Source organism: Delphinapterus leucas, chromosome 1 (genome assembly GCF_059928025.1).
Source record: "Delphinapterus leucas isolate spDelLeu-1000000601 "Yukka" chromosome 1, BTC_Dleu_Yukka2, whole genome shotgun sequence".
NCBI classification, from domain to species: Eukaryota; Metazoa; Chordata; class Mammalia; order Artiodactyla; family Monodontidae; genus Delphinapterus; species Delphinapterus leucas.
The window spans coordinates 65,941,946-65,969,880 of NC_143129.1; the positions used below are offsets into that span (position 1 = coordinate 65,941,946).

General features: G+C 35.4%; 1 protein-coding gene across 1 annotated transcript in view; it reads left to right on the top strand.

Annotated features, from left to right (window-relative positions):
- Window positions 1–1,476: 1,476 nt before the first annotated feature.
- The window catches only part of CCDC181 (coiled-coil domain containing 181), a 29,694-nt gene continuing 3,235 nt past the window's right edge, over window positions 1,477–27,935 (top strand). The window contains exons 1-4 of the mRNA XM_089911347.1: window positions 1,477–8,304; window positions 10,830–11,780; window positions 16,032–16,178; window positions 27,654–27,808. Of these exons, the coding sequence (XP_089767473.1) occupies window positions 8,188–8,304; window positions 10,830–11,780; window positions 16,032–16,178; window positions 27,654–27,808 (1,370 nt within the window). The 5' untranslated portion in view covers window positions 1,477–8,187. The remainder of the gene's footprint in view (window positions 8,305–10,829; window positions 11,781–16,031; window positions 16,179–27,653; window positions 27,809–27,935) is intronic.

Consider the following 27,935-nt stretch of genomic DNA (forward strand, 5'->3'; position numbering starts at 1 on the left):
GATAATTTTATATTTTTTGTCTTTTTCAAGTGTTTGGCCTAAGACCAAAGTCCTGCAGCAGAAGAAACATTAGGTCATTACAACTATACATTCTACACTGTAGCTAGGAAGTGCACTCAATATTGTAATTAATCTTAACCTTAAATCTTTTCTATGTTTTTTAACTTAGTCTACTGTACAGTTTGGAGAATACTTAAAAATTCAGTTTTATATTGCTCCTCTTTGGAGAACAGGTGCTCTTCATTTTACCAAATGATAGAAATCCTAATAATAAACAAAAATAATCTGAATGGAATGTGCTGAGGAAATATTTTCATTTCTCCCTGTTTTATTTCTGGTAGGGAATGGACAGTTCCTAAAATCTTGTCATTTGTCACCACAGCCCAAAAATCATCTTGCTCCCCCTTCATACATAAAGATGACCTTTAAGGAGGATTTGAGAAAATTCTAGATGACCATTTTGACATGCTTGAAAGCTGGAGCAAACAACCTATTTCCTTTGACCATTCTCTTGGGCAATAAAAGTTTTTATTTTATTTTACTCTATTTTTTTAATTGAAATATAGTTGATATACAATGCTGTGCCAATCTCTGCTGTACAGCAACGGGACTCAGTTATACACATATAGACATGCTTTTTCATTATGTTTTATTACAGCATATTGAATATAGTTCCCTGTGCTATACAGTAGGACCTTGCTGTTTATCCATCCTATATATAATAGGTTACATCTGCTAATCCCAAACTCCCAGTCTTTTCCTCCCCCACCCCTCCCCCTTGGCAACCACAAGTCTGTTCTCCACGTCTGTGAGTCTGTTTCTGTTTCATAGTAGGTTCATTTGTGCCATATTTCAGATTCCACATGCAAGTGATATCACATAGTATTTGTCTTTCTCTTTCTGACTTAACTTCACTTAGTATGATAACCTCTAGCTGCAAAGGTTTGGTTTTGATTAGGGAGGATGGGGGTGGGATGGGGAATCTTCCGGTCACTAATTAGCAATGTGCTTATCTACTAATGAAAGCTGAAACTACTTTTGGAAGTTAATGGTGAAGAAAACAACTTAACGGCAATATACCTCTAGAATTCATTCTAATAAAGTCCGTATCCGGAGACACACGTTGGAAAACTCAACCCAGACAGTAAACTTTCCCCAATTCGTACTAACCCTCGTGAAACTTATGGGTGATGCTTGGATTTCCTGGTCGTTTCCTCAGAAACCGCAGCCAGAGAGGTCGTTTGCCCGCACCAGGAGGAGCGTCCGGAGAGGTAGGTGTTCTTAAGCTATCGTCTGCGTCTGCGCTGGTCTCCCGCGCCCTTGTAGTGAAAGAGGCCCGGATGGAAGACGCGGAGACGCGCCGTTGCCATGGCAGCCGGGTGCTGGCTGCTGCGGCGCAGGTGCTGAGGTCTCGCTCGCTTTGCTGTCAGAGCTTAGACAGAGGAGGAAAGGAGAACTCCCCTGGCCGACTTTGTGACCTCAGCCGCTGCGTCTTACACAGGCAGGAGGGGAGGGGATATGGAGGGAGCGAAGGGAAGGATGATGCGGAGATATTTACGGTGGGAGAGAGGGTAAAGGGGTAAACGTCTGGGACAGCTGGGAGGAAAGGTGGGTAGAGAAGCGAGTGAGGAGACTTCGTGTTGGCGCCTCATCCTTCTGAGTCCGGGGCCCACGGAGCTTGGCGCTGGCGGGGAAGCCTGGCAATTCCGCCTTACTTCGCTCTGTATGAGGGAAACCCCTCAGAGGGTAGCTTCCTTTCTAATTTTTGTCATATTCTTTCGCCTCTAAAAGTTCTCATCCCTGGGAGAAAAAAGTCACTCCTGAAATGTTAGTTTCCATGAAGAGGCTAAGGTATTCAGTTAGTCGGTGGTACCTTGGGACCCTGGATAGAAATTAAAATTACCACTGATGTTTGTAAAATATTGTTTATCGTCATACTGTGTGACAGATTATGACTTAAAAAAATTTTACTGATGGGATCACAGTCTGGGTAGGATGCCGCAGTAAGAATGGGCCAGATGGTTTCATGATGTGATTATTGGTTAGCTTTTGCTTAAGTACTTATTTTATATTAAAAGGCGTTTGGTTTGACGTTCTTCCCGTTTTCTTAGATTTTAAACAACCTTGAAATAGTATGACTGGAGTCAATGATTTAGATTAAACTATTTTTGAGTGTTTTGAATCCTGAAAGAAACTTATCAAAATTGTGTGTATATATGGACTTAACTAAAAAATCTACAGTCATAACCACTTGGGATTTAGCAGACACATAAGAGGAAGGAATTAATTTCTGTCTCTTGCTACAGTTCCTTATTAAGAGGGTGGTTCTGGCCTAAGCCACCTACATAGGTTTTTACTGATGATACACAGTGAATGTGTGAAACTCACAAGGAATACGTGTTAGGTGATTCAGTTTGTGTAAGATGTATTTCTTTTCCAGAATGTAGACTGTGTGCCATATGGCCAGTACCCTGGGGATGAAGATTAAAAAAACTGAAGGAGATTGAATATCCTGTGACGCATTTGAAAAAGGCTTAAGGGACTTCGTTACAAGAGTTTATGATTTATGTTCTTTGTTTACTTGGGAACTATCCATGAATTTTTTGAAGTTACAGGAGAAGAATGGCACTTGTTATTTGATGAACTTCATTTACTTCCCTGAGTCACTTCAACTATGGCTTTTTTTTCTTTTTAATTATAGCATAATAGTTTGATTTAATAATACCTAACATGTTTAGTTTGTAATTATTTTATTTTTATTTATTTTGCTGATTCTGTGTTTTAGTTTTAAATTTGAGTTTTCACATGGGTGAGATACTTTGTGAATAGAAAAGCGTATCTACTGGAGTCTTCAGGCAACCATTTATTTACAGGTCAGAACCATGTTTTTATGAAATTAAGGGAAAGCACTGATGAGTTCCATAGAAGTCTTACTCTAACAATTAGTTATGTAACTTAAACATCTTAAAATAATATATTTCAAGATTCCTGATCTGAAAATAAAGCTGATTATCCTAAGGCATATGTGACTGTGAAAAATAGTATTATTTATATAAGTGTTTTGGATCACAGTGAGTTTTAGTCTATTCTACATCATTCTTGGCACCCTTACTTTTTAAAACAATTTTTAGAAATTTATTTATTTTATTTATTTATTTTTGGCTGCGTTGGGTCTTCATTGCTGCATGTGGGCTTTCTCTAGTTGAGGCGAGCGAGGGCTACTCTTCCTTGTGGTGCGTGGGCTTCTCATTGTCATGGCTTCTCTTGTTGCGGAGCACGGGCTCTATGCACGCAGGCTTCAGTAGTTGTGGCGCATGGGCTCAGTAGTTGTGGCTCACGGGCTCTAGAGCACAGGCTCAGTAGTTGTGGTGCTCGGGCTTAGCTGCTCCGTGGCATGTGGGATCTTCCCGGACCAGGGCTTGAACCCGTGTCCCCTGCATTGGCAGGCAGATTCTTAAACACTGCACCACCATGGAAGCCCCGGCACCCCTACTTTTAATTGGTAGGTAAGTAGACAAAACAGTTTACGTGATTTAGCCAGTTTTGCAGCTTAGGCAGTGATAAATAAACTCACTCTGAAACATTGATTCGTTTTCTTCAGGTCATTTCAAAATATTCCTCTCAACCTCTGATTTCCAAATTATTGAGGCATTACTTTGAGTCCTTTAAGAAAGTCCATTTCCTATTTTTAGCTTAAAAGAAATAAGTATCTAGAAGGATACAGTCCAACTAATACATTAGAGATAGCTATAATTATCCAGTTGAATAATTGAGTTGAATAATTAACACTCAGTGTGCCTAAAACTAATTTTGTCTTGAGAGGGAAGGGGAAATAATATTAAGAACTCTGCAGAGGAAAGGTGGTGACATTTAAATGAAATAGACTTTAGAATTTAAGTCTTGAACTCAGTTATTCAGACACCGATAATTTATTTTAGAGTGAGCATTATCATGGTACTGTGCATTTGTTTTTACATTCTCTTGCATTTCATAAGTCGGCAGTTATTTGCTAATTTGCATCTTATAGTAAAAGTTAAAATAAACCTTAAGGGTCAAAAACTACAAATAGAATTACCATATGACCCAGCAATCCCACTACTGGGCATATACCCTGAGAAAACCAAAATTCAAAAAGAGTCATGTACCAAAATGTTCATTGCAGCTCTATTTACAATAGCCCAGAGATGGAAACAACCTAAGTGCCCATCATCGGATGAATGGATAAAGAAGATGTGGCACATATATACAATGGAATATTACTCAGCCTTAAAAAGAAACGAAATTGAGCTATTTGTAATGAGATGGATAGACCTAGAGTCTGTCATACAGAGTGAAGTAAGTCAGAAAGAAAAAGACAAATACTGTATGCTAACACATATATATGGAATTTAAGAAAAAAAAATGTCATGAAGTACCTAGGGGTAAGACAGGAATAAAGACGCAGACCTACTGGAGAACGGACTTGAGGATATGGGGAGGGGGAAGGGTGAGCTTTGACAGGGCGAGAGAGAGTCATGGACATGTACACACTAACAAACGTAGTAAGGTAGATAGCTAGTGGGAAGCAGCCGCATGGCACAGGGATATTAGCTCGGTGCTTTGTGACAGCCTGGGGGGTGGGATAGGGAGAGTGGGAGGGAGGGAGATGCAAGAGGGAAGACATATGGGAACATATGTATATGTATAACTGATTCACTTCGTTATAAAGCAGAAACTAACACACCATTGTAAAGCAATTATACCCCAATAAAGATGTTAAAAAAAACCAAAAAACAGATTTTTGAGGATATTCTCAGTCACTTGGATACACAGTGAGCAGTAAATAAAACTCTTGTAAAACCATAAAAAAAAAAACAAAAAAAAAACCTTAAGGGTCATCTAGCTCAATCATTTGTCTAAAGTTTCAGTCTCCTTTGAAACAGTCATGCTGTGTTTATCTTCCGAGCTATGTATAAACATTTGATCAACAGGGAACGCAGCTCACTTCAGGGCAAGTTTGAAAATGTAAATTCTGTCTTACATTGTGGAAAAATTTGCCCCTGAGTTTCTAGTCCTTGGTACTAGTCTTACTGTTTGAAATAACGCAAGTCCAACCCTCCTTTACATGGTGACCATTTAAATATTGTAAAGCAGTTGTCATGACTCTCCTTTAGGAGATTTCTCTTCTGTGGGCTAACATTCTGAGGGTTTTTAAGTATTCCTCAGAATACTGGCTTTAAGGCATTTTATTCTCATAACCTGCCTTCTTCCCTTCTCCTTGTCTTTTATTTCTCTGTCTCCTGGTTTACCAACCTCTGAATGTGTTCCGGCTTGTCTTTTGTTCTCTAAACTGTAACAAACTGCGTACAGAGCTTCGTATGTTATCTGTACCTCAGCCAGGTCTCAGCCTTGGAGCCCATTTACGTTTTTGTCCTCATCATTTTTTTTCTAATTGATGTATACTTGATTTACAATGTTGTGCTAATTTCTGGTGTACAGCAAAGTGATTCATATATTCTTTTTCATATTATTTTCCATTATGGTTTATCACAGGATATTGAATATATTTCCCTGTGCTATACAGTAGGACCTTGTTGCTTAACAGTAAGACCTTGTTGTTTATCTGTTTTATATATAGTAGTTTGTATCTGCTAATCCCAAACTCCTAAATTATCCCTCCCCTACCCCCTTTCCCCTTTGGTAACCAAAAGTTTGTTTTGTATGTCTGTGAGTTTGTTTCTGTTTCATAAATAAGTTCATTTGTGTCATATTTTAGGCTCCACTTACAAGTGATCTCATATGGTACTTGTCTTCCTCCTTCTGACTTACTTCACTTAGTATGATAATCTCTAGGTCCATCCATGTTGCTGCAAATGGCATCATTTCATTCTTTTTTATGGCTGAGTAATAATATTCCATTGTGTATATATACACACCACATCTTCTTTATCCATTCATCTGTTGATAGACATTTAGGTTGCTTCCATGTTTTGGTTATTGTAAATAGTGCTGCTGTGAACATTGGGGTGCATGTATCTATTTGAATTATCTCATCCTTTTAACTCATTTTGAACATACTGTGCACTAAAACCTATCAAAAGGTTTTTCACACATAGCGTTATCTATTCTCTTAGTTAGTGCTTGTACAGCTAGTGGAAAGATGGTCTCCCACATGCTTTCATTATCATTTGGTGGTGAACAGTAGAAGGAAAAAAATGTAAATCTTGCTTTAGTAAAACTGGCACCAGGCTAGGTAGTCTGGTCAAACATTTGGGGAGAATAAAGTGAAGCTAATGGCCACAACAGAGTTTGATGTTTTATGTTTATCAAATCAAACAAAATTTCTCTCATTTTGTATCTTAAAAAATGTACCTAGGGCTTCCCTGGTGGCGCAGTGGTTGAGAGTCCGCCTGCCGATGCAGGGGACGCAGGTCCGTGCCCTGGTCCCGGAAGATCCCACATGCCGCGGAGCGGCTGGGCCCGTGAGCCATGGCCGCTGAGCCTGCGTGTCCGGAGCCTGTGCTCTGCAGCGGGAGAGGCCACAACAGTGAGAGGCCCGCGTACCGCAAAAAAACAAAACAAAACAAAACAAATGTACCTAGATTTAATGTGTGCTTGACATCTGTACTTTCTACTTCCAGAAAAGGTTTTAGGCAACCTATTCTTGGTGTAAGAGCAAGAGAAGGCAGGCATAGAAACAAGGTCCCAGGTGTTTGGGGCCCTGAAGATCATAGTTCTACAGTTATTTTGAAACTGGACCTAAAATTCTAGGTATATTTATAGAGCATTGCTCTTTTTGTTTAAGTCAATAGTGGGACGTATGCAGATTATTGCTGTATATTTCTACCTTTGGCTATTTCATGACAATTAGATCCACATAAACAATTTTCCCTCAACCATTTTCTTTTTGAAAAGAAAATATGACATCAAACTGATGCCTTCTCACTTCTTCTAGACCCTTCTCCAGGAGCACATTTATGTTCAGGCCACACTGGAAAATTCCATGCACTTCCGTGTTGCTTCTTCCTCATGCTGTTCTCTTGTCTGGGATAATGATGAACTCTCGTACTCATTATTCAAAACCCATCTCATTTTTCCTTGATATTTCCAATTTTAAATGGAGTTAGTTGCTTTTTTATTCTTCTTTCCACAGTCCTTTATAATATACCTTTTCCCCACTTATCTACATTTTCAATTTATGTTTTTTATCTACATTTTAAATGTATGTATTTTGTTTATGTTTGTCTTCTGTATCAGGGCTCAAGAGCATATTTTATAATTTTTATAGGAATATCGTAGGTGTTCAACAAATATTTGTCAGAATTGCAGTACATATTCACACATGTATATAGTATGCTCACACACATAAAGGCACGTTATAGGTAAAGATTAAAATGCTTCCATCGTTTGAAAAGTTATGGACCAAAAAATTAGGACTTGGAACTGACCTCAATTTGCAGATAACTTTAGTTTTTTCATGAAAATGGCTGAATGGTATTTTCATAAAAAGTTTTATACCATTTTCACAAACATTTATTAACTGTCATCTGACATTCTTATTTCTTGTCACTGCCTTCCAGATAGTACTAGGCATCACAGTTTGTTTTTTATGAAAAAGATATATTTTATTTTGAATTGACAACAGTTTGACTTCTCTGGAAATTAGTATTTACTATAACTGTCAGTCAGTTGTTACATAGTTAAAAAAAACTCTCAGATCACAAATTATAATTATGCTATATAAATTATATAGGATTGAGAAACTGAGGATGAGAATTAATATAATTGTTTTTATTTGAATATGAGAAAATGTGAACGAGTGAGACTAAAAAGCTGATTCATCAGCTCGTACCTGGACAAGGAGTTTTAATGATTGGTAGGGATGTGGAAAATCCTTCTCTAAGGCTCAGATAGTTTTCTTTTCCACCCTTTTTAGTCTCCTTGTAAATAGGGTGTCAGCAATTGCGGGGAGGTGGAATGGTTGTTAGGAGTGGCACACCTAGAAAATGTCTGGCCTTTTTAAGTCTCTCTTTTAGGGTATGCTGATATGTTCATTCTGAACATTCCATAATTTGTGTTTCTGTGTTTAATTAGCTTACCTTTAACAAAGGTAAGCTAATTAAGCATACTCCATACTACCCCTAAAGTGGACATGGCGTACACCTTATCTCTTTTAATCTTATAACATTATTCTTTAACAAACAGAAAATGGATGAAAATCAAGAAACTGATTCAAAAGATATTGGAGAATATGAAGATGACTTTGAAAAGGACCTGGAATGGTTGATTAATGAAAAAGAAAAAAGTGGTGCCAGCATAATAGAGGTATATATAAATTGCCAACGGAGTTCATAGTAATTATATTAACAAAGTGTTTTGTAGTTCTTGAGGAGTTTCACATATATTATGTCATCTAAACCTCACAAAATTCCTTTGATATACATAGAGCAAGTGTAATTATCCCCATCTTAGAGATGAGAAAATTGAGGCGTGGAGAGTTTAAACGTCCTAAGGCATAGGGCTAATTAGTGAGAGAACGGCGATTAAGTTAACACTTAATAAAGCCAAAATTATAATTAAAAAATTAAAATTATAATTTACATAATATAAATAATTTATTGCATCAAAAGTAAAAAACAAATACAGTTAATTTCTACTTTATATGAACCTGGGTAAAATCATGGGTTTATTTTAATATACATGAAAAATAAAGCAAATCCTCAAAAACATGGTCTTCAGCTAATATTGGAAACCTTACGAGTGAATTTTAGGAGAATGAATATATGGAAAAAAGTAAAAGGTCAAAGACTGAGCCATAGGAATATTTGTAGGGAAAAGTGGATCCATTAAACATGATTCTGTACTATTTATCAGACATGTAGAAGGGAAGTCCAGGAAAATGAACCAGTTCCTGGTTCACAGAAGGTTCCTTCTTTCTCTCTTTACATATATACAGTGTGTATGTGTATCCATATATAATATATATGTGTGTATATATATATGCATATGTATTGACACTAATTGTATATGTGTATTACAATAGATAACATGTAATTATTATGTATAATATAATTGTTGTCAATAAATAGGGAAGTAATAAAGAAAAGGACCAAGATGGGGATAAGAAAAGGTGACTTTAGAGGGACATTGATCAGAGTAGTTACAACAGAAGCCAGATTTCAGAGAGTTAAGGAAAAGAATATGAGGAAATGAAGGCAGCAGGTTTTACATCACAACTGTCTCTTAGTTCCTTTTTGCTTTCTTATGCAATGGAGAAGACAGATGGGACAGATGATATTTGGAAATGGCAACAGAGTCAAAAGTGAAGACTTTTCCAAGATGACTTTTACATGGCAGTTTTATGCATCTTTAACAAAAAAATAATCAGAATGAGTAGAGGTAGAGATACCCAGAGCAATAATGCTGAACCAAGGTCTCATGACTAGAAGAGTGTGAGAGCCACAGCACAGGGTAATAGAATTAGAGAAGTGATAATGATAATTCATTGTTTTACTTCTTTATTCATTCATTCAACAAAAAGTAATGATCACCTGCCATGTGTCAGAGGCTGTTCTAAGTGCTGAGGATACAGCAGTGGTCAAAACAGAGTGCTGTAATGAGTCTTGCTCATTCTGGTGGATTATTACAATCACTTTTTCCTTTGAGGCTAGTAGGAAAAATGGATGACAGAGCTTGAAACAGGGGTGAGGGTCAGGGGAAGATTTTACTGTAGTGGGTTTTACAAAGAAGTGAAAGCTAAAGGAGAATTTGGAAACAGATACTATAGAAATGAGCCAGAGAATCAAATACAGCTAAAAAAGAAAAATTACAAGGCAGAGGTCTTAGTTGGTCTTAGTTGTTTGGTAGTCATTTTAGGGGGCCAGGTTTATTTACTTATTGGACATCCAGTGGTGTTGTGCAGGTTAGGAAGAGAAGGCTGTTAGAAATGGTGACTGAGCTAGTAAAAGAGGAAGGGAATTTTAAGGGGTTGAAGAGAGCAGAAAAGAGTAGCTCCCATGGAACTCTTTCAGGAGGAGAGAATTGTCTCAGAAAGAGAAAAAATTATACATTTTAGGGGCAAAGTGTTTGGTAGGTGAGGATACATGTTTGTAGGGGAGATGCTAGGTAAGAAACCATTAGCTAGACACATGTGGAGCAGGGTTTTGTGATGTGATAATGCTGGTTTACGGTTCATGTGGAATTACATTTTTTAAAAAAGTAAGGCCAAGTTATATAATGGTGTTTAACATAGATTATTGGAGCCTCTGAAGATAGCTGAGGAAAGAGAATCTGATCCAGAGCTAAAACTTGACCTGATATTTGGGTATAAGTCCTGCAGAAAATAGCAGCAATACTAATCTGAAAAGATTATAGGAACCTCAAAATTATTAGGACTTGACCAAAGGCAGTGACCTTGTAATGGTCCTGGGGAGAAAGATATCTTTTTGAAAAATACAAATATTACAAGGAGAAAACATTTTAAAATATATTCTTCTGAAACTGTAAAGGGAAGAAAATTTTATAGAGGGAGGAATATTAAAATAATATTGTACTATTTGTAGGTACATTTTTATACATTGGCATAAAATTAAAAAAAAATAACCAGGCTAGTACTTAGCAACATCAAATTCAAATTTAGAGTTAAATTTTTCCTGAAGTGCTTTTCCCTTGGGGTGCTCATAAATATGAATTAGAAAATTATGAGTGAAGTATGAGCAGGAAGCATGTAAATTTTCCCACTTATAAAATAAATTACATGAGCATGAAAATCCATTTTGGATTGTCTACATATAAATGGACAAAAGAGTCTCAATTTTTACTGAAAATGAATCTCATCTCTGTTTTTCTAGAAGGTTTGTGGGAATGAAGAGAATATTAACCAAGGCTTAAAAGAGAATGAAACAGAAATAGAACATTCCAAGCAGCTTTCTGATCCTGACAGATCTTTCAAGGATGAGGTTTCATCAATAAGAAATGACTTCATTTCTGTACCAAGTATTCAACCTTTGGATCCCATATCAGATTCAGACAGTGAAAACTCTTTACAGGAATCCAAACTAGAAAGCCAGCAAGACCTGGAGGAGGAAGAGGATGAGGAAGTAAGGAGATATATTATGGAGAAAATTATACAAGCCAACAAGCTTCTACAAAATCAAGAACCTGTGAATGATAAAAGGGAAAGAAAACTTAAATTCAAGGACAAATTAGTTGATTTGGAAGTTCCTCCTCTGGAAGACACTGATACTTACAAAAATTATCTTGAAAATGAAAGTAATGTGTCTGGAAAACTGTCTCAGTTATGTATTTCCAATGAATTTGCACAAGAAAATGTGCTCCTGTCGCCTACTGATGGAAATTCTGAAGAAAACAAGGATAGGAAAATACTAGTAGAGAGAGATGGAAAGTTTGAACTTCTGAATTTACAAGACATTGAGAGTCAGGGGGTTTTGCCCCCCATTAATAATGCTAATTATACAGAAAATGAGCCTCAGCAGTTGTCACCCAGATCTCCCAATTTATCTGTCAGTGGAGTCAAGAAAGAAGAGCCAATAGCAAAAATTCATGCTCTGGCTCACTCATCAACAGAAGAGCAACTGGCTTATATCCCTCAGCCACCACCCAACCCCAAGACTCATCCAGGTTCTGCTGCCAACTCAGATCGAAGTAAGGGGAATGGAAAATCTAGTCATAGGACACGGTCTGCAGATGTATCTCCAGTGACCTCAACATACTGTCTCTCTCCTCAACAGAAAGAACTGCAAAAACGACTAGAACAAAAGAGAGAAAAGCTAAAGAGAGAGGTGAGAGCACAAGTGGGCGTTATATTGAAAGTAGAATGTTTTTATGTTTTATAAATGCTGTAGGAATTGAAATGGTTCTTCAAATTATTTGATATATCTACTTGCTTGTTTTGTTTTTCTTTTGTTAGATTAAGTGGTTAAGTGTTAAGCATCTGTATTTATGGAACAAGCACCATGATTACCTTGGTCATTTCTGGTAAGCATCACAAAAGCATGGTAATGAATGACCCGTGTTAGAGCTAGAGGAGACCTCAGTGATGACCTCATCTGATCCTTTCATTTTAAAGGTGAGGCTCAGAGAAGTTAAGTGACTGCTGAAAGTAATCTTGTTATGAGGTAGGTGAAAATCAGATGTCAGATGAAAAAATGAAGGCACAAATTTGTTGGAGTTTAGGAGGCAACAGGTGAGACTGGATTATGTTCTCTGGAGTGTGTGTGTGTGTATTTCATATATCTTCCAGGCCTACTGATGGAAGAAATTTTCACATATTGAGGTATGGGGAAGTCATTCTGGCTTATACATGATTTGTCTTGAACCTTATGCTAACTAGAACAGCCTGTCTTATGGCCTGTAAAGCATACATTGTACATCTCCTTTCATCATTAAAGAAAACAAAGAATGTATTTACCAGATTGCTTAGAATGTCCACTTTGAAGATAGGATAAATGCTCCCCCACTTCCCATGACACCAATGCTAATACTCCTTTGAAGATGAGGTTCCCTACCCAGACACCAAGGTCATACTGACTTACTGTGTACATGTTAATCTGTCTCTTTTGAAACCTTGAAGGGCTGTACCCCTCTCACGCTTGATGTTTGTTCTTTGTTCTGAAAAGATATAAAACTATGGTCCAAGCATCCAAAATGGCACTGGGTGGCCGTTGTGGATGTGGTTTCAGATGTGTTCCTTTATCGCCGAGAACTTGAATTTTCTGAACTGTATCAAACTCAAGTATATCAGAAGACTTTCCAAAATAGTATCTGCCAGCTGCAACCTTATGCTCTCAAGGTCTCCCCTTGAGATACCATTTCAGATACCAACCATTTCAGATACCAACCGATCCTTGCTTAACAAGCACCGTTATTTCCTGCCAGCTTCAATCCTGGTTCTGGACAAACAACTTATGTAACTTTGCAGTTTTTGCTTATATATATGCCTCCCCCATTTTGTAGTCCAGTGGGACACAATTCAAGTGCTTCTTGAATTTATGTCTCCTGGGCTATAGTCCTTAGTTTGGCTGGAATAAAACTCTTTTCTATTCCTATTACAGATTATTTTCGTCAACACTACAGTTCCTTGATTTCAGGGGTTTTAGTTTTAGATTAAGAATAGAACCTCATTACCTAAATGAAATGTCTCCAAAATGCCATACAGAATCCAAAATTATTATTTTGGGATTTTTTTTCTTGCTCTTAAATAAAAGTATAATTGAAAATTCTAGGTACTAAAACTGGGGGATTTTCTCTAAATTACCTAAATCAGCGCCCTGCTTCTCTGTTTTACTGGATACCTGATAGCATGAAGCTGAACCATATAAAATGTCTAACTGTAAATACCAAACTGCAACAGAATCACAGTTAATAGAACCTTACAATTAGAAGAAACCTTAAAGATTATTTTACAGGTGAGAAACTATAGTCGAGATAGTTTAAATAACTTTACTGAAGTCCCTCAGCTTGTCTGTAGCAAAGTCAAAATCCCAGTTTTCTTGTCATTTGTTGAGAAACAGTATATTTTCTACTTATGTAGGAAATTACCATGGAAATTTCTGGCATTTAGATCAAACTCACATTAGCAGAAAAAGATAAAAAAATGAAGTTAGTAAGAACGTGTAACCTATAGCACACTCAGGTAGGAATCTGAAAGGGTGAATACTTAATAAAATTTTGCTTACTTGTGTACTGAACTCTAACAGTCAGACTCAGCTTACTTGGTTCAGGTATATAATAGGTACTTAAAAGGATCTGTTAACTCAGAACTTCATGATAACACAAAAGAATTTGTTGAGAATAACTGAACTATATGTTTGCTGTACACACACATGCATCTATATGTGTATTTGTGTATATACTTCTGTAAAAGTTATTCAGGAGTTTTTATATAATTTCAGTGTCTTTTCACTAATGAATTAATGGTAATCTTTAACTGGCATGACTGATGGATAGTTCTGTTTTTCTTTTGATCCTCTTTTTTAGGTGTCAAACACTCTGTTTTGGGATATACTTTTCTCATGTCAGGATCCTCATAACTAAATTTCCCTTTGCTTATGTACTTGCTGAAGGCATTGTCTTTAAGTGCTAAGACTTTAAAATATTTTTAGTTGGTTTCAGGGAAAGGCTTTCCTTTTTTATGCCCAGCAAAATATTTGCTGGGTTGGGCAGCTATACTCCATCTCTCTACATTAAGTGCATCATTTCACTGTTCTCTTTGGCAACTGTAGTATCTGTGCTTTGGCTGATATCTTCTGTATAATCCAGATGTTCCATCTGGAAAAATAATTGTCTTACAATACTGTCTATATTCATGCAAGGCATCCAAAATCCTTTTGGTAAAAATGAACTTAAATATAAAATTTAATATTTAATAAATTCACATATTATATAATGTAAGCTCCTTTAGGGCTTAGAAAATAGTATACTGGTATTTTAAAAGACATTTTGTACTGTTAATTGGATAGAACTTTTCCTTTCCTTCCTATATGTTGTTCAATCAAAAAGAATTAGAAGAGCTTGCTATATTGTCAAAATGTAAGGAAAGAACTCTGAATTCCATTATTTAAAAACAGTTTAAACATGTATTCTATAACTCAGTTTATTTCCATGCTAAAATTTTAGTATTGGAAGAGACTTAAGAGCTTGTTAATACAACTTCATCTTATAGATGAGAATACTGAGTTAAGTGGTTTGCCCAAATTGACATATTATGATAGCAGTATGATTGTTAATCAGATCTCCTAACTTCTAGCTTGGAGCTCTTTCCACTGTGACATGCTGCTTTGTTCCCAGTAACTATTTTATAACTCTTGATAATTGGTTTATACTTAAACCAGTGAGGTACTCTCACTTCTAGTTTAAGTAACTCTCTTTTATAACATTAGTTGAATAATGCAGCTATAAAGTGCATTTTGTTCTCATAGTTAACTAATTACTTATTTTTCTGATAGAAGAAATGTTACTTTATGATTATACAGTAGTTGAAAATATTTTTAAACATTATATTAAAAAAATCTCAAACATATACAAAGGTACAATTAACCCCTGTGTCTCCATTACCCAGATTCAAAAGTCATTGAGACTTTGGCATATTTGTTTCATCGCTTCCTTTTTTGGCTGAGGTATTTTTTTAAAATTATTTATTTATTTATTTTTGGCTGTGTTGGGTCTTCGTTGCTGTGCACGGGCTTTCTCTAGTTGCGGCAAGCCGGGGCTACTCTTCGTTGCGGTGCGTGGGCTTCTCATTGCGGAGGCTTCTCTTGTTGCGGAGCATGGGCTCTAGGCACACGGGCTTCAGTAGTTGCAGCGCGTGGGCTCAGTAGTTGTGGCTCGCGGGCTCAAGAGTGCAGGCTCAGTAGTTGTGGCGCACGGGCTTAGTTGCTCCACAGCATGTGGGATCTTCCCGGACCAGGGATCGAACCCACATCCCCTGCATTGGCAGGCGGGTTCTTAAGCACTGTGCCACCAGGGAATTCCCTGGCTGAGGTATTTTTAAAGCAAGTCCTAGACAGCCCTTATTGCTACTTGTGCACTTCAGAAGTGATTGTACATGTGAGAAAGAAAATGATTATAGCATTTTGTTTTGTAACCACAATGCCATGTATCACAATTATCAAATTTAACAAAAATGTAAAAAATTTTAAGACATGTATAGTGCTTCTATAGACCCCATGTAGTGCTTCTAGAGTGTGGTGTTTTTTTTCTCTTTTGCACAGCTGCAATTTGGGGAGTTAAATACCAAGAGTAAACTAGGAAGTGAAGGAGAGATCCAAGGAATTCTTGAACAGCATGTTGTATAATGTAGATCTATGTAATTGTAGACTTTATCTTGACAATTTAATTTATCTGAAAAGTCTTCATTTTTTCCCCTAAGCAAATTAGAGGTCCTGCTTTTTAGGGAGGCCCAATTTACAGATGGAAATTTTTAGGGGCAGGGAATCCTAATTTCAGATCTCAAAATGTATCTCTCTACTTTGATAACACATATATAATTTTATTAATTTTTCATTAATGTGTTTGGATATTCCTTCCACCAGGAAGAACAAAGGAAAATAGAAGAAGAGAAAGAAAAGAAAAAAGAGAATGACATGGTGTTTAAAGCATGGTTGCAAAAGAAGAGAGAGCAATTCCTAGAAATGAGGAGAATTCAGCGAGCAAAGCAAATTGAAGACATGAGCAGTAGAGTAAGTAAAACTCTGTGAAAAACAAGTTCATACAGATATGAAAGCTGAATTTATTTGTAGAAGGGAGGCTATCAGACTAAAAACCTATGGAAGAAGTAGAAAAAGTGGTCCAAGAGCTACCCTTGCTAAAGATGCCACATGCAGATGACTTATAATTAAATTCTAAGAAGGCTTGTAAAAATCAAATGATTCCTATTTTATTCAAACATTTATAGCACAGAAAAAGGAAAGCTACCAGTTCATTTTTTTAAGATAGTATAACTTTGATATTTAAATAGGAGGACAATGCACACAAAAACCCTATAGACTGGTCTCACTTAAGAGTAGATGTATAGAAATCTTATGTGAAAACTAACAAAGACATCAAATTATTTAATTTTTTAAAGTTCAAAATACACAAAAAACCCAAGAGACAGTTAAAAAAATCATCTATATCCATACTATTTAAAAAATGTATGTAAAGTAAAAATTGAAAATTCAATTCTAAGCCCTTCTAGGCTCATCCCCTAGTGGTAACCACTTTTAACAGTGTGCCGCAAATCCTTCCAGGTCTTATTTATATTTACATTTTTATCTGCTAAAAATTTATTATATGGTTTGATTTTTTTTCACTCATTCATCAAGGAAATATTTCTAGATCATTACATTTAGATCTCTCTTTTCAAATAGGTGTATGATATTCTACTTTTCAGAGGTAACTTAATTTATTAAACCATTCCTCATTTGTACATATTTAGATTGGTTCTAATACTGCTCTATTAATTAACAGTGCTGTTGTGAACATGTGCATTCTGTAGGAGAACATCAGTATTCTGTAGGAGAGTTTCTTGGAAATTTATGACTTACTGGATGTCCAGAATGAAAGCTGTGGTTAAACATGCAAAATTAACCTCCTAAAAGGCCGTATCAGTTTATAGTCCCTCCAGCAGTATGGAAGAGTGAATGTTTAACACATCCTGTCTAACATTGTACATAGTTTATTTTCCTAATTTTTCTTCGAATTAATAATATACATTATTATTGTATACGAGCATGTGTGTATTCTGTGAATTTCCTATTTATAGTCCTTTTTTGTTTTATTTTTCTTATTGCATTGTATATTAGAGATTTTAATCCTTTGTCTATTATGTCTGTAAATATGTTTTCCTAGGCTGAAAAATGATATATTTTTACATTTATTTACATTTATTATGCCATTTGTAGAAATTTTTAGCTTTTAAAATCTTGGGATGGACGGTACCTTTTAAGGTAGTAGACCTGAAAGCACAAACTAAAAGAGAAAATATTGAGAAATTTGACTGCAACTGTATAGTAAAATAATACTATGCTATAACCAAGTAGGGTTTATTTTAGGAAGGAAATTATGGACCAATAATAACAAATCTATTAATATATTTAGTACGTAATAGGTAGATAAAGGAGAATTTATGGTTATCTTGAAAGATATAGAAAGGGTATTTACTAGTATTTATTATAATTTATTTTTAAGTATTTCTAATAAAATATGGGTTACAATATAAATACCATCTTAGGTAATACTATAGGCATACCCATTAAAGTCAGAGATAGGTAAGGCTCCCCTCTATAATAATAATTTTATTCTAGGAGTTCTATCCAATTTATTAAGAGAAAAGGAAATGAGGTATAAGTATTAGCAAAGTGGTCTTTTATATTATAAATATACAAAAATTTATAGTCTTTCTGTATTCCAGCAAAAACCTCATAGAAAAATATAAAAGGGGAAGGAATATAGGCATATATAAAAAACTTTGAGCTGAACAGGAATGTGTAAGACCTCTATGGAGCGTCTTTGCAGGGGACCAAAAAGGTGAATTTGGTAAATGAAAATAAATATAATATTCCTAGATGGGGGGAAAATATTATAAATATATGAGTTATTTGCTAAATGAAAACAAATATGATACTCCTATAATATTCCTGGATGAATGAACTAAATATTACAAAGATTTGGGTTCCTCCAAATTTATCTTTATATTTAATGTAATATCCATTAAAAGCTGATTAGGACTTTTAAATTGTCATAATTGTTAGTGTTACTATTAATATTTATATTATTAAAGCAAAACTTTTGAATTTTCCAATAAAAAATGGGCAAAGGATATGTATAATAAGTTCAAATGATATGGATAAATATAGTTGTCCATAATATATGAGAGCAAGATACAAATTTGGTAGAGTCAAAGAAATGCCAATTTAAATTTTTTCATGTATTCGGTAGATATTTTTTTAACTGCTTACTATATGACAGATGCTATTCTAGGCACAGCATGGAAAAAATAGGTTTATTTTTAATTAATTAATTAATTAATTAATTTGTTTGAGCTGGGTCTTATTTGCGCCAGGTGGGCTCCTTAGTTGCAGCTCGAGGGCTCCATAGTTGCAGCTTGCCAGCTCCTTAGTTGTGGCATGTGGGCTCCTTAGTTGTGGCTTGCCAGCTCCTTAGTTGAGGCACACGGGCTCATTAGTTGTGGCAGGAGAACTCTTAGTTGCGGCATGCCTGTGGGATCTAGTTCCCTGACCAGGGGTTGAACCCAAGCCCCCTGAATTGGGAGCATGGAGTCTTAACCACTGCACCACCAGGGAAGTCCCAGAAAAATAGGTTTAGTCTATGTTTTATAACGCTCATCTAGTAGGGATTGAAAAAAAAATTTTTAAGTCTCAATGTAAAATAGATTTATAATTATAAATAGTGATGAATGCTATGAAAAAAAGGGGCTATGAGAGATCATAATGAGGGCAATAAGTGTATCAGGAAAGATTTTTCTGATGAGTAAAGTAGAAGTAGAAATTAGGCCAAGGATTAGAGGAATTTGTTTTAAGCCAGGAGAACATGTGAGAATGCCTGAGACAGGAACTAACTTGGTGAGTTTGAGAGGATCCAGAAAGTGAGCAGGAATCAGATCATGTGGCATGTTGGGGTCTATAATTTTGTATTTAATCCTGTTATGGGAAGCCATTGAGATTATTTAAACAGAGGAGTGATATATTACATTCGCAGTTCCACAAGATCACTCTGACTGCCATGCTGTGAATGGATTGGAGGGGGCAAGAACAGATATGCGGAGAGCAGTTAGAAAGCATATATAGTTGTCTAGGTGAGAAATGATGGTGACTTGGCCTAGAATTATAACAGCAGAGAGAGAAAGAAAGAGATGTGAAATGTGATATTTGTTTTAGAGTATTAATTGAAGGAACTTCATAATTAACTAGATATGTGAGTGAGGAAGAATGAGGTGTAAAGGGAATACACCAGGTTTCTCTTCTGAGCAACTTGGTGGATGATGGTGCCACTCACTGGAGCAGTAGAAAAGATACTGATTGGGGGAAATTATCATTTCAATTGTTGAGTTTGAAGTACCTACAAAACTTTCAGGTAAAGATGTTGAAGACTGACTGAAGAAATGTGTCTAGTATTCAGGACAGAGGTTGGGACTGGAAATATGAATGAGAAGATTAGTGATTTCAAAGATGTGGATGTGGATGTGGCTATTGGAGTGGGTGGCAAGTGCAGTGAAGAAAGGCGTAGAAAATGAAAAATCTGTGAGGCTGGATGTCGAATGGCTCATTCATTTGGTTATAAGTGTTAACTTGGGATTAGGATGGAGAGGTACATTGAGCTGGTTGTGACCAGAGATTGTTAGAGTAATATAGTCAAATAATATAAATATCAAAGGAGCATGGCTTTACTTAAGAGTAGAGAAGAAGAAGTTCTCTACTCTTCAGGAGTTCTGAAGAAGTATGAAGGAATAAAGAGTATATTAACTTCTTCACCAGACCTCTGAAGTACTTGAAGTATGGCAAAAAATGCAGCTTCCATTTGAGAGAGAAAAGCTGTGTCTTACGGGAGAATCAGGATTTGGGTAAGGAAGGAGGTTTAAGGCCAGGGTCCTAGCAATGGTTTAGGAGAATGAGGGATGTTTGGAAGTCTTTATATTATTGAATGGGAATTATAGAGAAGAAACTAGAAAGATTTTGGAGGGAGTGAAGGAATTCGAGATTGGGCAGGTTAGAAGGATAGCACATTACTGTAGTATTTAAGAGTAAAGAAATTGAGAGGAGCTTACGTTTCAATCACTGACCAAGAAAAACCCCTGTGACAGCACTGCTGATAATTTCCCAGGGGATGACGGACCTTCAGGCCTCATGGCATTCAGCCTAATGTTATATTTTTATTGGGCATTTGTAAAAATAAATGTATACCTTAATTTTCTATTGTGTTCTATTTAGAGATAATAAAACTTTGAATTGTATTCTCTAAAAACATGAGCCACGTTGAACATAATTTAAATTTTTTTGGTTAGAAGATATCATGGTTATATATGTCCCTTTGGAGTTTTAATTTTTTGCTATATTTTAAGTCTGTCTCAAAAATTAACTTTAGCTAGAAATTATATCATAAACAAATAATATTCTGAAGAACTTCTGTGAACTTTGTCTCTACTGAAGCCGAGCTATAGTATACTTTGGCAGTTGATTAATTTGGCTTATTAATGCATTGTGATAGTAAGTGTATTTTGCTGGTCACTTCTGTGGGATATTTTGTATAATGTGAGTCATAGTTTCCAGAAAATATCTTTACAATATATAGACTGTAGAATGACCTATTTTACATTGAATTAAAAATGCTTTTAGGTGATGGAATTTTTATTGCCATTTAAGGAAAAATCGCTAAAAATGTCTTTCCATCTTTGTAATGAGCTTTGTTTCTCTTGGTCAGTGTTATATATAAATGATACGTGTGCACTGTATGTATATACACACATATGCAAGCATATGTATGCATGTCATCACTCTATCTAGGTGAACTCTCCGTGGACACTTGCATACATTTTGTATTCTACATTTGGATGTTGTGTTGTATTAATGTCAATGGGCTGAAGTTGGTCGATAATGTTGTTTAAATCTTCTATATCCTTACTGTTTTCCCCCCTCTTTGTTCTATGAAGTACTGAGAAAGTTATGTTAAACTATCATTGTGTACTGGTCTGTTTCCCTTCTAGTTCCATTGGGTTTTGCTTCATATTTTTAAAAGTTTCATGTGTATGCATTTACGAATTTATGTCTTCCTGATTGAATGACATTTTCACATTATGAGTCCCTCTTATCTTGAAATCTACTTTGTCTGATGTTAATGAAGTCACAGTAACCTTCTTTAACATTTGCATGTTATAGCTTATTTCATATTTTAATTTCAATTTATCTGTCTTTATATTTGAAGAGTTACTTGTGCAAACAGCATATATTTGGATATTTTAATCCAGAAATTTGTTACTTTTAACAGGAGTTCATTTATATTTATAATTATTGATAAGGGTAGGTTTTAAGTTTACCATCTTGATATTTGTTTTCTATTTGTTCCATTTGTTTTTAACTCCATTATTCATCTTTTTTCTGCCTTCTTACAGAGATTAGTCAAGTATTTAAAAAATATTCCATTTTATTTTCTTATTGGCTTTTAGTTATACTTCTGAATTATTTTTGAAATCATTGTTTTAGGGATTATGATATGTATATCATAAATCTTTATCAGAAATAGGCTGTTTTTGAATTTTTTAAAAATTTGATATGGAATTTTGGGTTGACAGTTTTTTTTTTTCTTTCAGCACTTTACAGATGGTGTTCAGTGGTTTTCTTGCATCCGTTGTTTCTAATTAGAAGTCAGTTGTAATTCTTATCATTGTCCCTTTGTATGAAATGTTTTTTCTGTGGCTACTTTAAACCTTTTCTGATGTGAATTTCAGCAGTTTAGTAGATGTGTGACTCTCTTTGAATTTGACTAACTTGGGCTTTGCTGAGCTTCTTGTATCTGTAGGTTGATGTTTTATACCAAATTTGGGAAATTTTTGGCCACTATTTTTACAAATATTTTTTTCTGCCCTATTATCTTTCTCTTATTATTCTGGAAATCCAGTTTTACATATGATAGAATACTTGCTGTTATCTCAGATGTTACTAAGGTCCTGTTTGTTAAAACATTTTTTCTTTTTTCAGCTTGCATAATTTCTATTGATCTATCTTCTGGCATTGACATCACTTAGGCAATGTCCAGTCTACTGTTAAGTTCATTCAGGGAATTTAGGTTGTTTTTTGTCTTTTAAGTTTCTATTTCTTTTTTGTGTGTGTGTGTGTGTGATCTGTCTTGTTTTTTTAGTTGTATTGAAATATAATTAATAAATAAAATTGTAAGACAAAGTGTACAACGTGATTTGATACACATATACATTATTAAAGGATTTCCCCCATTAAGCTGATTAACATATACATCACCTCCCCCTTTTTGGAGAAAAGATTTAAGTTCTACTCTCTTGGCAAATTTCACTTATATAATACAGTATTATCAACTATACTCACCATATTATACATTAGATCCTCAGACTTTTTTCACCTTATAACTGAAAGTTTGTATCCTTTTACCAACTTCTCCCTATTTCTCCCAACCCCCCAATTCCTCATAACCACCACTCTCCATTTCTATGAACTAGACATTTTTTAAGTTTCCACATGTAAATGGTGCTATTTAGTATTTGTCTCTGTCTGGCATATTTCACTTATAATAATGCCCTCCAGGTTCAGGTTCATCCATGTTATTGGAAGTTATAGAATTTCCTTCTTTTTTAAGGCTGAATAATATTCATGTGTGTGTGTGCATGTGTGTGTGTGACATTTCTTGATCCATTCATTCATCTACAGACACTTAGGTTGTTTTCATACTTTGTCTATTGTGAACAATGATGCAACGAATATGGGAGTGCAGATATCACTTCTAGATAATTTTTTTTTTCCTTTGGATATATACCCACAAGTGGGATTGCTGGATCATATAATAATTCTATATTTAATTTATTGAGGAACCTCCACACTGTTTACCATAATGGTTATACCAGATTACATCCCCACCAACCATGCACAAAGGTTCCCTTTTCTCCACATCCTTGCCAGCATTTGTTTTCTCTTGTCTTTTTTGATAATAGCTATCCTAACATGTATGAGATGATATCTCGTGGTGGTTTTTGTTTGCATTTTCCTGATGATGAGTGATGTGGAGCATGTTTTCATGTACATGTTGGCCATTTGTATATCTTATTTGGAAAAATGTCCATTTAAGTCCTTCGCTATTTTATAATTGGGCTTTTTTCTTTTTTGCTATTGAATTATATGAATTCCTTGTATATTTTGGATATAACCCCTTATTGGACATATAGTTTGAAAATATTTTATCTCAGTCAATAGGTTGCCTTTTCATTTTGTTGAAGGTTCCCTTTGCTGATCACAGGCTTTTTAGTTTGATGTAGTCCCATTTAAAAATTATTGCTTATGCTGTCTTTGTTTTGCTATCAAATCCAAAAAATCATTTCTAAGAACAATGCTAAGGAGTTTATCCTTGATATTTCTTTTTAGGAGTTGTACTGTTTCAGGTCTTACACACAGTCTTTAATCCATATTGAGTTGATTTTTGTGTATGGTGTAAGGTGTTCAGTTTCATTGTTTTGTATGTAGCAATTCAGTTTTACCAATTTCATTTGTTGAAAAGACTGTCCTTCCCTCATTGTTATTTTTGGTTCCTTTGTTGAAAATTAATTACCATATATGCACACGTTGATTTCGGGCTCTCTGTTCTGTTCCATTGATCTATGTATCTATTCTGCCAGTACTATAGTGTTTGATTACTTTAGCTTTATAATATAGTTTAAAATCAGGAAGTGTGATGCTTCCAGCTTTGTTCTTCTTTCTCAAGATTACATTGGATATTTGGTCTTGTACAAATTTTAGGATTTTTTTTTCTATTTTTGTGAAAAATTCCATTGGAATTTTTATGGGGATTATAATGAATTTTTAGATTATATGGACAATTTTTAAATAGCATGGACATTTTAACAGGATTAGTTTTTCGAGTCCGTGAGCATGGAATATCTTTCCATTCATTTGTGTCTTCTTCAATTTCTTTCATCAGTGTCTTTTGTTTTCAGCATATAGATCTTTCACCTCCTTAGTTAAATTTATTTCTAAGTACATATTTCATTCTTTGTGATGCTATTTTATTTATTTATTTATTTATTTTGCGGTACGCAGGCCTCTCACTGCTGTGGCCTCTCCCGTTGCGGAGCACAGGCTCCGGACGCGCAGGCTCAGCGGCCATGGCTCACGGGCCCAGCCGCTCCACGGCATGTGGGAGCTTCCCGGACCAGGGCACGAACCTGTGTCCCCTGCGTCGGCAGGCGGACTCTCAACCACTGCGCCACCAGGGAAGCCCTGTGATGGTATTTTAAAAGGGCTTATTTAATTAATTTTCTTTCAGATAGATTGTTGTTAGTGTATAGAAACACAACTGATTTTTTTATATTGATTTTATATCCTGCAACTTTACTGAATTGGTTTATTAGTTCTAACATTTTTAGGGTGGTGAAGTCTTTGGGGTTTCTATATAATATAGAATAATATAATAATATCATGTAATCTGCAAATAGAGCAGTTTTACTTCTTCCTTTCTAATTTGAATGCCTTTTATTTCTTTTTCTTGTCTGATTGCTCCAGATAGGACTTCCAATACTGTGTTGAATAAAAGTGGTGAGAATGGGCATCCTTGTCTTGCTCCTGATATTAGAAGAAAAGCTTTCAGCTTTTCACTATTGTGTATGATGTTAGCTGTGGACTTGTGATATACAGCCTTTATTACGTTGAGGTATATTCTCTTTATACCCAATTTCTTGAGAGTTTTTATCATGAAAAGATATTTTGTCAAATGCTTTTTTGCATCTATCCAGATAATCATATGATTTTTATCTTTCGTTTTGTTAATGTGTATAACACTGATTGATTTGTAGATTTGAACCATCCTTACATCTCTGGAAAGTCCCACCTGATCATGCTGTATGATCCTTTCTAATATACTGCTGAATTAGCTTTTCTAATATTTCACTGAGTATTTTTACATCACTGTTCATCAAGGATATTGGCCTCTAATTTTGTTTTCATGTAGTATCCTTGTCTGGCTTTGGTATCACATTATACTGGCCTCATAAAATGGGTTGGAAGTGTTTTCTCCTCTTCTGTTTAGTGGAAGAGTTTGAGAAGGATTGGTATTAATTCTTCTGTTGATTTTCTAGAAGCCATCTGGTCTTGGACTTTTGTTTTTGGGAGATTTTTGATTACTTATTCAATTTCATTACTAGTAATCAGTCTATTCACATTTTCTATTTCTTCCTGATTCAGTCTCGGTAGGTTGTATGTTTCTAGGAATTTATTCATTTCTTCTGGGTTTTACAGTTTGTTGGTTTATAGTTGTTCATAATCGGCTTTTATGATCCTTTGTATTTCTGTACTATTAGTTGTAATGTCTCCTTTTTCATTTATAATTTTATTAATTTGAGTCCTCTCTCTTTTGGTAAGTCTAGCTAAATGTTTATCTTTTTAAGAAATCAGTTTTTAGTTTCTTTGATCTTTTCTATTGTCATTTTAGTTTCTGTTGTATTTATTTACACTCTGATCTTTGTTATTTTCTTCCTTCTACTAACTTTTGGCTTAGTTTATATCTCTTTTTCTAATTACACCTCAGGTGTAAAGTTAGGTTGGTTTATTGATCTCACCTTCTTAGAACTGTCTTTGTTGCATCCCATACGTGTTGGTATGTTGTATTTCCCTTTTCATTTGTGTCAGGCTATTTTTTGACTTCCCATCTGTTTTTTTCCTTTGACCCATTGCTTGCTCAGGAGCCTGTTAATCTCCACATATTTGTGAATTTTCCAGTTTTCTTCTTGCAGTGGATTTTTGCTATTTACTGGACATGCCAAGTATAATCCCTTCTCAGAACCTTTGCCCTGTTACCATTGCTTGAAATACTCTTTTTCCAGATATCCCATAAATGGTTCCCTCACTTTCTATCTATTGATAAATACCATCCTTTCTCCTCACCTCTCCCATTATTACTCTCTCTGACATATCAATCAGTCAATCAATCATATATTTTCATCTCCTTATCTTGAACAACACTGCCCTATACAATTTTCTGTGATGATGGTAATATTCTATATCTGCAGCAACCAATAAAGTAGCCACTAGCCATAATGTGACTATTAAGTATTTGAATGTGACTGTCTAATTTTATTTAATTTAAGTAGCTACATGTGACTAGTGACTCTTTATTGTATAGTGCAGGTATGGAATGTATGAGAAAGGGAGGCTTTTTTTTTTTTTGCGGTACGCGGGCCTCTCACTGCTGTGGCCTTTTTTTTTTTTCTTTGATGCATCCCGGTAGCTATGTGCATGTAGGTACTCTGTGTAGTAGATATTCTGTAAATAGCTGTTGAATAAATAGATGAACAGTGATACCCATCAATCCGGTTTATCTCTGAATTCTTAACTCTTTTAATCTATAATTGCGGACTGAACACTTTTTAGCCATCTCCAGACATTCCCAAACTTTAGGTGTTCAGCAATGGTCCTGTAGGTCCATGGGATCTCCTCACAAAGTTCTGCATTATACATCAAAGATCCTAAATTGTATAAATTATATAAATTAGACTGAAGCATACTGGGCAATATGGGTTACAGATAAAGGAAAATGCAAGGTGTAGGAGGTGGTCTTCTCTATCACAGAGTTCATATTTGGTGAAAGTATTAATTGAATGAATCTTTTCCTTTTGTGTTCTAGCCAGGCATCCATGTGAGTCATGCTTTTCCCAAGACTAAAGAGCCCCAAATCTTTCCCTTTGCTCTCTTTATTCTCCCAAATAAGAGCTCTTTCAGCTATCCCTGAATATAGTACCCATCATGAAGTTTGAAGAACCATACAATAAGCTGCTCCCACTAGCCCATTCTTATGACAAAATCCTCATGGCTGTTATCCTTATGAAAAAGTTCTTATGGTTGAAAATCCTCATTGCCACACTCCATAATAATAATTACAGTTTTGGAGATGGGCTTGGCAGTTAGATGCATTTAAAACTTAAAAACAAAAGTAGAATTTAAAAGAAAGTTTGAATAACACAAATGTTGGGTCATTGGTTTTCAATTCCAGTGGAGCTTCCATGGAGCTTCCTTCAGGAATTGATACCAAGACCTCAACTCACTCATACTGCCCATCCCCAACATTTCTTCAGCCATGTTTTATGTGTATGTGCCATTGTGCAAAATTATTTTATTTGTCAAAGGGCTCAACTTTGAAAAGTTTGCAAATCACTGCATCTAGCCCTTCATTTATTGATTACCTCAGTAAGACTTTTGAAAGAAGCCAGAGGGCAGTGAGTTCAATGTTGAATTTTCTGACAAAAGGGTAATCAATGTCGCTGGTTCAAAGGTCATGTATTTGGTTTGGATGCAAGGAGCACAAGTAATGAGATTGGTATTATTATGAAAAATTGGTGAGTAGGACATGTGTTCCTATAGGGTCTTATAGGCAGGGGCTCAAAAAGTAGTTTTGGTTTCTTTAAATTAAGCAAAGCTTGTTTTTGTAAGCAGCAGGAAAACAGAGATCCACAGCAAGCTTTTCGATTATGGCTTAAAAAAAAGCACGAAGAACAGTTGAAAGAAAGAAAGACAGAAGAACTGCGAAAGCAAGAGGAATGCTTATTCTTCCTTAAAGGAACAGAAGGCCGTGAAAGGGCCTTTAAACAGTAAGTCAAAGACAGGGCATTTTTCCCCCTTCCTCATGGTCATTTTAGAAAGTTATATAGTCAATAAAACTTAAAAAAATTGATCTCATTACATACCTATTCAATTTTAAAGCCGCAGTTTTAACAA